The sequence below is a fragment of the Dromaius novaehollandiae genome, chromosome 8 (assembly GCF_036370855.1).
Source record: "Dromaius novaehollandiae isolate bDroNov1 chromosome 8, bDroNov1.hap1, whole genome shotgun sequence".
Classification (NCBI taxonomy): domain Eukaryota; kingdom Metazoa; phylum Chordata; class Aves; order Casuariiformes; family Dromaiidae; genus Dromaius; species Dromaius novaehollandiae.
In genome coordinates this window covers 41,659,900-41,669,491 of record NC_088105.1, presented here as the reverse complement: position 1 = coordinate 41,669,491, position 9,592 = coordinate 41,659,900, and the positions used below count along the sequence as shown (strand labels likewise).

General features: G+C 41.9%; 1 protein-coding gene across 1 annotated transcript in view; it reads left to right on the top strand.

Annotated features, from left to right (window-relative positions):
* The first annotated feature begins 64 nt into the window (after positions 1-64).
* The window catches only part of ANKRD13C (ankyrin repeat domain 13C), a 29,893-nt gene continuing 20,365 nt past the window's right edge, over positions 65-9,592 (top strand). The window contains exons 1-2 of the mRNA XM_026098527.2: positions 65-678; positions 7,290-7,331. Of these exons, the coding sequence (XP_025954312.1) occupies positions 327-678; positions 7,290-7,331 (394 nt within the window). The 5' untranslated portion in view covers positions 65-326. The remainder of the gene's footprint in view (positions 679-7,289; positions 7,332-9,592) is intronic.

Below are 9,592 nucleotides of genomic sequence, written 5' to 3'. Positions count from 1 at the left end.
CGCCGCTCGCGCCTCCCCTCAGCGCCGCTCCCGCCTTCGCGCCTCCCCTCAGGGCAGCTCCCGGCTCTCCTCAGCGCTCTCGCGATGCCGGCGGAAGTCTCGCCCCGCGCCGCATCTCTCGCGGGAGCAGCCGGCCAAGATGGCGGCGGCGCCGGGCCGCTGAGCGGGCCCCCGCGGGCGGGCGGGCGGCGTCGGGCTCCGGGGCGCCGCGGGCTCGGGGCGTTTGCGGCGGGCGATGCCGGCGGGACGGGACTCGCCGCCGCGGCTCTGAGCGCCTCGTCCCGGCGGCCGCGGCGAGCCTCCCCGGCGCGGCCGCGCCGCCCGCGATGACCGGCGAGAAGCTGCGCTCGCTGCGCAGGGACCACAAGCCCAGCAAGGAGGACGGGGACCTGCTGGCGCCCGGCGAGGAGGAGGCGGCCGCCGCGCCCGGGGGCCTCTTCACCGGCGGGCGCGGCAGCGGCGGCAAGGGCGGCCGCGCCGGGGGCCACCGCATCTTCAGCAACCACCACCACCGGGCGCCGCTCAAGGGGGGGCCGCCGGGCGGCGGGACGGGCCCGGCCGCCGAGGCCGACAAGTGCGCGGCGCACTTCCCCGTGCACGAGTGCGTCTTCAAGGGGGACGTGAGGCGGCTCTCGGCCCTCATCCGCACGCAGGGCATCGGCCAGAAGGACAGTCACGGTGAGTGTGTGTGTCCCCCCGGCTGGGGCCGTCCCGGAGCGGGGCGAGACGCGCTGGGGCCGGGCGGGCGGGGGGGGAGCTGCCCAGAGACCCTCCTGGGCGCCGGGTTGAGCTCCCGGTTGTCCCTGTTTCCCTCTCGGCTCGTACGAGTCCATTTTCCACTCCATCCCTCACCTCTTGGAGGGTTTCCTCAGGCTTTTGTACCAAAACCTGTGCTTTTTGGTTCTCTTGTCTCTATTCAGCACCACTGTTTTTTCCTCTTTTTTTTTTTTAGCCTTTTTATTTTTCCTGGGATTTGACCAGTTAGCGGTGGTGGAAATTGCAATGGCATCTGTCCGCAAAGTAGCGTGACTCTGCCCCGCCAAGATTTCTTGGAACTTTTTTAACATGAATGAGCATGTTAGTCATTTTTATAGTCACGCAAAGAGGAAGCTCTTCCGGCATACCAAACATTACTTCGCGTCACTTCAGAGTGCTTTGTTTACTTGTTTGTTTGTTTTTGAACTGTCTCCCATTCGTTTCTGGAGATGGCAGGATTTAGGGGGCACTCAGGGTGGGTTCCTTGGCTGTTGGTGGGGTTATCTTTAATTTTTACCCAGGTTGAACAAAAAAAAAATCTTTCTTAGATGCTTCAGTTCTGGGATTTGAAAGAGTGACCATGTTGTCATTCGTCCCTCTGCGAGGTTGCTTCAGACGTGGAAGCAACAGTAGTAGCAGCAGAAAAACGATCCCGATCTTACTTTGTAAGGTATAAATGCTTAAAAACTTGCTAGGGCATTTAATACATTGAATTCAGGGAGTGTTCTACATGTTTAAAAAATAAGTTGGCTTGTCAAGTTACCTTAAAAGTTTCATTCGTGGTTATTTTTTTATCTCTAAGTTTTTTGCCTTTTTCAAGAGTAATACAATCTGTTCCCGTTGGAGAACATAAGTTATATGTATGTGGTATCTGGATGAGCTGTGATTGAAGAGTGACATTCTTCCTGATTAAGAGATCACTGTTCGCTTTGTTTTACTTGTGTAAAATGAAAAGGAACATTAAGACAGAGCAATCCTTGGGATCAGTGCAATAGGAGGAATAATATAACTTGGAATTATAAACCATGTCCCTGATAATCGCAGGCATTTTGAAGCACAGACCAATGTATGTAATGTTAGAGTAACTTTTAGTTTCTCAGTTAAGATGGGCAGTAGAATTTCTTACAACTGCAACAGCATTTTTCTAAGTAGTGTATTCTCAATATAGCTGTAGATGTGTTTGCCCTGTCATCCTGAGTCCTGTCATCCTCATTCAGGATGTTGCTGTAAAGACTGGTAGTAGAAAGAAAGCAACAGGCTGAGAAAGAGTTTTTTTTTTCCTCTCTGTCTCTTCTACTGATTTTTCCACTCCTCCCCGTTTCTCATCAAATAACTCATCATCATAAGCTTAATATCTTTACTTTTGTGACACTTCCTGACCCATCTTTGCTCTAGTGGCATCTTTAACTTACCACAAATATTGACACCATGATTTATATGTATATATGTGTGTGTGTTTGTGTGTAATATATAGACAGACACGCACACATTAATTTTTCATATGAACACCTTTCTGCTTTCTCATTGCTGTTTAGAGTAGAAAAACTTTGGGGACTTCTGTCTCCTCCAAATTTTCACTTGAAGTGTTGCTTTGCACTTAATTTTTTTCAAACAATCCTTGATGTCTTGACATATCAAAGGCCAGACCAATATTGCCTTATTATTGCTTTCTGTCATCGTTCTGCCTGAATCCTTCTGTCATTTGTTTACATGTTTGAATTATGAGTTATTTGGGGTAGATAACTTCAGTTTACAATTATATTCAAAAATAAGGCAGAAGAATCCTACTGCATGATAAGCAAGCGACTGAAGGGAAAGAACTCCTAATAACAACGGTTGTTTGTAATTCAGTCCCATTTTTAGTGTGTCTAAGTCCTAAAAAGCCAAGTCCTATAGAATATTAAACCCATGGTGTTCTGAGGAAACAAACAGTTGCTCTGTTTGTAAATTTGAGTGCAGCCTGCCTAACTTACTGATGAATAATGCTTTTTGAGCTCCATTTAGAGAGTAAGGCCAGTATCATTATTCCAAAAGAATGCTTGTGAGCAACTTGTACATGTATATATTAGCTATCTTCTATATGTTATTGCAGTAAAAATAAAAGTATAAACATATATTAAATATGACAATATGCTATCATGTTCCAGAACAGGCAGATCTTTTTACTGAGTTACTCTCAGGAAACAGCCTGAGCTTCCTCGTAGGTGTACCAAAAATCCACATGTGCCTACATGTTTAACTTTTAACCTTTTATTAGGCAAGCGCTCTACTTTGTACAAGCGATTTTTGTTTACATATCCTGGATGTACACCTGCATGATTTTAGGCACTGTTGTATCGGTACTGCCTTGGAATAAGGCCCTATAGCTTACACAGCTTAAACTTGGGCAGCGGTGTTATAAATGCTTATTTGCTAAAGCTATCGATATCAAAGAAATTGTCTTCAGGTACAAGGGATGTATGGAATTAGTTTATACAATGAGTCAAGCAGAGTTACTGTCAAAAGGGAAATTGCAGTGAGAATGAACTTGCAACTGTTCAAGTGTATGCACATTCGTATTCTAGCTCAGTGTCTAAAAGTGATCATATCAAACATTATCATGAAGATGATTAAGTTGTGTTAAAGTAATCAAAACTATGTGTCAGCCACTTATAATAAGGGGCACTGTAAATAATTACTGCTCTCCTTTGTAGGTAAACCACATAGTTGAATGTTTGCACCCTTCCATCTCTTACCAGCAATTGTCTTGTGTAAAGCTGCTTATTTTCGTGGTGTCTGAGGCTTGCTCTTGTGGCTTTTGCTTTAGTTCATTGAATACCTCAAGTTGTTGAAACTGTCCATGCAACTGAAAGAAGTGAAACAGTCCTGTGCCACTCTCTTGCCTTTCCTGGCAGAAATGCTTAGTTGCCCTGTGAACGGGGTAGGAAAGATTGATTAGGATTAAAGTTCACCATTTTTCTCCCCTCAGATTAATTTTAACCCTGAGCAATTTCACAGTCTAATTCTAGAATTATTCTATATGCTGTTGATAGTAAATGTCCTAGAGAAGCCCCAGCTGCTCTTGCCATGAGTGAGCAACTGAACATGGTTAGTATTTTAAGACTGGTAGAACTCGAGGTCATGGTGTGGTCAAATTGCAGTGAGACGATTCCCTTTGAATACAGTGGACACTGGTACTAATGAAATTTGTGAGTCTGGGACTGCAACCACCATGTTTTGAGATCCACAGGTCTCCCAAAGAGGTAGAAGCAAATTTGTCCGGTTGTGCTTGCCGGATAGCCAGACTTCTGAGAAGTGTAGAAAGTCTTTGGCTGCTGCCCATTTCAGACCCTGGTAAGTACTGCCACTGCTGTAATGAAGGCTGGCAGTTTTTGCTAGCTGGGAAGCTCTGACAGCACTGGTCTTATCTTCACCAAGACACTTGCCTTCTCTCAGTCTTCCTGGTAAGATGAGGTAAAGGAGGGTCTTTCTGCTTGAACAGCTCTTCGCTTTACCCTGGTGCAAGGGAGGAAGTTGAGGACTGCGTGGAGGTGTTCTACAAGCCGAGACTCTCATGGGCCACCACTGCACCCCAGTTTCTTCATTTTGTGACATATAATCATGTACAGATTGGGCAGTTGCTTTTAATAAATCAGACTTAAATTTGCTGCTGATAAAACTCACTCTGTTTGGACCAAAGAGCACCAAGACCACTGTGAATTTATCAGATTTCAGGAAAGCTGAGGCGATTAGTGATGAAACTGGGCAAAATCCTGTTCCGTGTTTGATTTTTGAATGTGCCAAAGCTAGTTATCTCTCTCAGTTCTTGTTAAGGCTGTTATCCTTTGGGGAGGGGCTGCAGGAGGGACAGATCTGTTTGGTTGACAGGCCAAGATCAACAAGTATATTTGGAAGTAAAACTAACTTCCCATGGAAGTACTTTCTGTAAGGTAGCAATGGAATTTTGATAAAATAAAAATGCATGAGAGATTATTGTGGTTCTTGCAAGGTTTGGCTTACTGTATATCTCTCTAAGAATGATCCGTGTGTGGCACCACATTCAAGCCTTCTCTCTAAAGCAACCATATACTGTTGTGTCTATGCTCCCCGAGTTTGGCTGTTCTGGGTAGCAGTTGTTTGAAGAGGAGTTATGACGGGCAGTGACAAATAGGCTTCACTAGTCGGGTAGCTGGGAATGTTACACACTGTTTCTTTCCAGATTGCCTAATGTCTCTTTCCTATGTTTGCCTTACCTCTCTTTCTTCCCTCCCTTCCCTGAAGTCTTTTTCCTAACTTACCCGTTAGTGACTCCTCTCCCTTTGGTACATCAGCTAATGTCTATTTTATCATCCTGATGTCTGTTAATCCGTAGATTCCTACTTACCACGTGCTTACAGGCTTAAAAAGCCAGTGAGAAGGATGTTCCTTCTTGTTCCAGATTAGGGGGAAAATACCTCTTCCTCCTCCTCCACTGCTGTCCCCCCAGGAAGGGGAAATACAGAGATGGTTAATAGAGCTGGAACTCTCACAATCTGCCGTTCCTGGGGTTGGTTTTCTGTCAATTTATGACCAAGTTTAAGCTTTGACTGCTTCTGACAGCTTAGGAGAGAACAGTGGGTTTTTTTGTTTGTTTGTGTTTTTTTTCCAATTACACTTTCAGCTTCCTTGTAAATGATTAATTTTTAATTTTTTTCTTCTGTATTTTATTGTAGTGTCTATTTTATATGCCTCTCCTCCCCTCCCCTTTGTCTGTTGTATCCCATTTCTGTATATAATTTTTGAATTGCACACTTTTGGGTGTGTAGATGATTTTGTTATGAGGAAAATTCTCTGTTGAAAGAGATCTCTGGAGGCAGTCCAATCCAGCCGCCTGCTCCAAGGAGAGAAAACATAGATCAGGTTGCTCACAACTTGTCTAGAGGAGTTTTGAAATGATGTGTATTGTTACACAGCTGATGTGTCAGTTCCCATTTATTAGCTGAATGAAATTGGTCAAAGTTCTCAGGAAAGCTACCAAGTGTCTGGTTGGCTTTCAGTTTGTTGTTCCTTGCCACTATGCCGAGCTGTCATAGGTACTGAAGCTGTCTGCCTCCAGGCTGGAAAGACATCTCTGTTTTATACAGCGTCTGAAAGGTTTTCTTTTTATTTATTTTAAGGCTTATTAATTTAAGAAAAAACATAGCATCTAGTGTTTGGTTTTTTTTCTTTCCCCTGTTAAAGTGCCTGATTAGATGAGCAAAATGTTTACCCCTGTCTTGCATAATTTCAATTCTCTGAGTATATGTTTTGGCTCATTCTCAAGTTTGTTCCTCAATAACATCATTACTTTAGTGGCTTAACAAAGAAGAAAAGGTTGCATCCAATATTCTAAATTACGCTTTGGCTTGGAGATGTTACGAAATCTATTAACAGAAAATTTGAGGTTAGCTTGCTTAGTGTGTGCATAATGAATGAGGATGTAACTGAGACGTTGCTGGTGACCTACAAGAAGAATAATTAGTGCTATGTTTTGAATAACTAATTAAAAAGCACTTAAGAACTCTGCCTTTGACTGGCCTATCTTCATCAGAGATTTCATGATAGTATACTGTGTCGGTAATGACTCTGTATAACAGAATTGATGAATGTTTAGGACTGTATCTTTTAAATTTGTAGTGAAATGACATCATCCTTTGCATGTAGAAATACTCATTGCTAAAGTGATACTGTAAAATACCCCTACAATCCAGTGTATTTGTTATAATTGCGAAAGAAACTCGGTTACCACCAATTTTTCTGTTAACTTCACTGAGAAAGTGTTTAAACATATAAATACAGAGTAATATAGTTAAATGGAAGAATTTTGAATCCATAAGCTACATAAAAATTTGTCAGAATTCTAGTAGCAGCAATAATCCAGAAAAACAAACCTAACCTATGGTTCATATTTAAGAACAGAACTACAAAATATGCCATATGCCTAGCCAGGAAAAAAGTAGCATGTTTATAATTTCTGCTAATAATCTTGGATGCTTTTTTTGGAAACATGGCATTAGAATAACTAAAAGACACTTTTGTAGTGAAGGTTGGACTGTTGTTTCATAACCTGTCCAATGCTGTACTAGTAAATTTTGTACTGAATCTTTGAAAAATTAATAAAATATGCTCTTAAAATTTTAATCAGGATCATATCTTTGAGTAGCTATTACCCTAGATCTGTCATTCTTTATAAAATATCAGAGTTTTCAGACCATAAAAGTAGAGGTTTGTGTTATCACTTTCTTGAAAATATAACTGGACCTCTTTCTTTAGCTGGAATAAGTTTCAAGATACAACTATATAAGCTTTGTCCATGAAATGTGCTTCAGATGTATCTATCTTAAAAAGTATCATCTGAAGACTGTACATAGGACTACTTTAAGAAACGTAACTCGTATTTTAGTGTGTGCTGGTTTTAGGTCACAGTAACTGAATTTTCTTAATACATGAGATTTGAACTGTGTGTGCAAATTCCTGAAGAAACTGCAATGATTTCTGTTACATTGAATCTATTTTTTTTTTTTTTTTAATTTTAGGAAACACTCCTTTACATCTTGCTGTGATGTTGGGGCATAAAGGTTGGTAAACCCATCAATTTTATTTGTTTTTAAATTATCCTGAAGATTTAGGGGAGAGAGGAAAAAAGATTTTTCCAGTTTTGCTGAATGTGATCTTGTGTTTCAAAGTAGTTCGAAGTTGAAGAGGTTTTCTGAGAAGAGACTGCACAGATTTAGAAGAGAAAAGTTTGAGAAGAAATCAGGGCTATTTCATAGGGTAAAATCAAGGAGTTGGATAGTAAATGGGGTAGGGTGGAAAGACTCAATACTAGGAAAAGAGTTTTAACAGTTGGAGTCCTTTACAAGCCTAGAACAAGAACAGTGGGTGGATCCAGCTTCTCTCTTTTTACAGAGCTAGAAGGAAACTGAGGAACTTGGAAGATCGTAGAAGACTGAGAAACAAGAGACAACTCTAAGCAGTAGAGGCAAGCATATGCACACCTGCTTCCTCTTTGATGTCCATACAGCTGAAGTGGAGGGAGATACTCAGTATGCGTAGGCAGGGGACTTGATCCAGGCAGACCTCTATTGTAATCTGCAATTAATGCATGGTATGGAAGACTTACTAATTCCTATTGTGTGATGATACTGTTTTCCATCTTCAGCACTTTTCTGGTTATTAGTGTCATCATGCTTGTTGCTGAGCTGCTCAGTAGAGGTCTTGAGCAACCCCTCTTGCCTTTTTTCAGTGATGTGAATCAGAATAATATTCTCCAGTATAAAGAGATTTCAGTGCGAGTGGAAATTTAGTTGCTCACCTGCTTGTTACTGTCTTTAGTTCACTTGGTTCAAATTGCTGACCCACTGCCTAGCTGTTCCTTGATGTTTCAAGACTCACCGCTCTATGCGGAGCACAGACAGCCTACAGGTCTGTGCTGCCTGTCCATTCGTGATGGCTCTCACCTTTCCAGATATCCTTTGGGGACTTTTTACAGTGGAATTTCAAGGTGCAGGATTGAAATTTCAATTTCTAACCTTTCTCAAGACTGGGGAGAAACTTAAAGTATGATTATTCAGTTTCCATGACAGAAGTAGGGTCCCCCCCCACTGTGGAAACAAGAAAAAGAACACTTTGCTTCCATTAAGTCATGTGAGTCATGTACCTTGTACATCTCACTACTTAATAACAGAGCTATTGTTAACTGAAACGCCTGGCTGATTTTGGTGAGGGATATGCAGGAAATGCAAGGAGAAGTTGTCTTAGGACATCTTAGTAATAGCTTTGAAGTGATCCAAGATAATTGAGAGTAACAATGGGGAATAGTTTTGAAGGAAAAAGGAGGAGAGGTGGCTATCCAGAGGGAGAGTCCCTAGAGCTTGCTGGGATCTGCTGATATTGGTCTAATATGTCACACTTCTTAAAACAAAAACAAAACAAAAAAGGCATGCAGAAATTCTTTGAGACAGTGATGAAGAAAATGTTCTACAAGTGCCTGTTAGCATTCACGTATTGCAGTTGTTCTCCAAATTGTGAGAAATGGTGCCTTTTCAGAACAGCTGTTTTCCAGTCAGTGTACTAGGCTGGAGGCTTAGGACAGCAGAAGAAACCAGAGGCAGGAGCCTTGCTTAAATTTGTCAACCTCAAATAAGGCATTTTTCTCTGCCGGAGAGTTAGTTACAAAGCTAAAATCTATACGTTTTCAAGCAATGATGTTCACAGTCATGTATGTGACTTCTTACGTATTGTGCCTTATTGCAGTGTTTGTTTCAAGCCTCGGCTTGTCTCAGGGTCGTTAGTTAATGTTTACAAGCCTTGTGCTGTTGGTATGGTGAGGTTTGTGGGCGGTTTTCTTTTGTTAAAATGTGATTAGCTGTCCTGAAGCGACATTTTCCACATAACATGGTATGATGCTGTTGTAGTTAGAAATACAGATAACCAATTTTGATCAAAGATGCTTCTTCTACTAACACTGATACTTTAATTCAGTACAGTTGAATACTTGCTCTAAGTCTGTTTTAAAATTTAGTTGGCTGTTTTATGTTTCAGCTCTAGGATAAAAAGCCCACTCCATCCCCTGCTGACATTCCTCACCTGTAGTTTTACAACAACAGGTGGAATCTGCAGACTGCTAGATACTGCCGATGACTGAGTGCTCTGCAAGGGCTCTATCAGCATTTTGATCTTCATTTGTTAATACTATATTTGAATTACAAACGTGCATTTTCAGACTGTATGTGGCTAACAAGTTTTTAAACAAATAGAAGAAAAACTTGAGAACATCTAATGAAACCACTGCAATATCAATTTCTCGTTGAGCTCTGCAGTAGTTCTGTTTTACAAT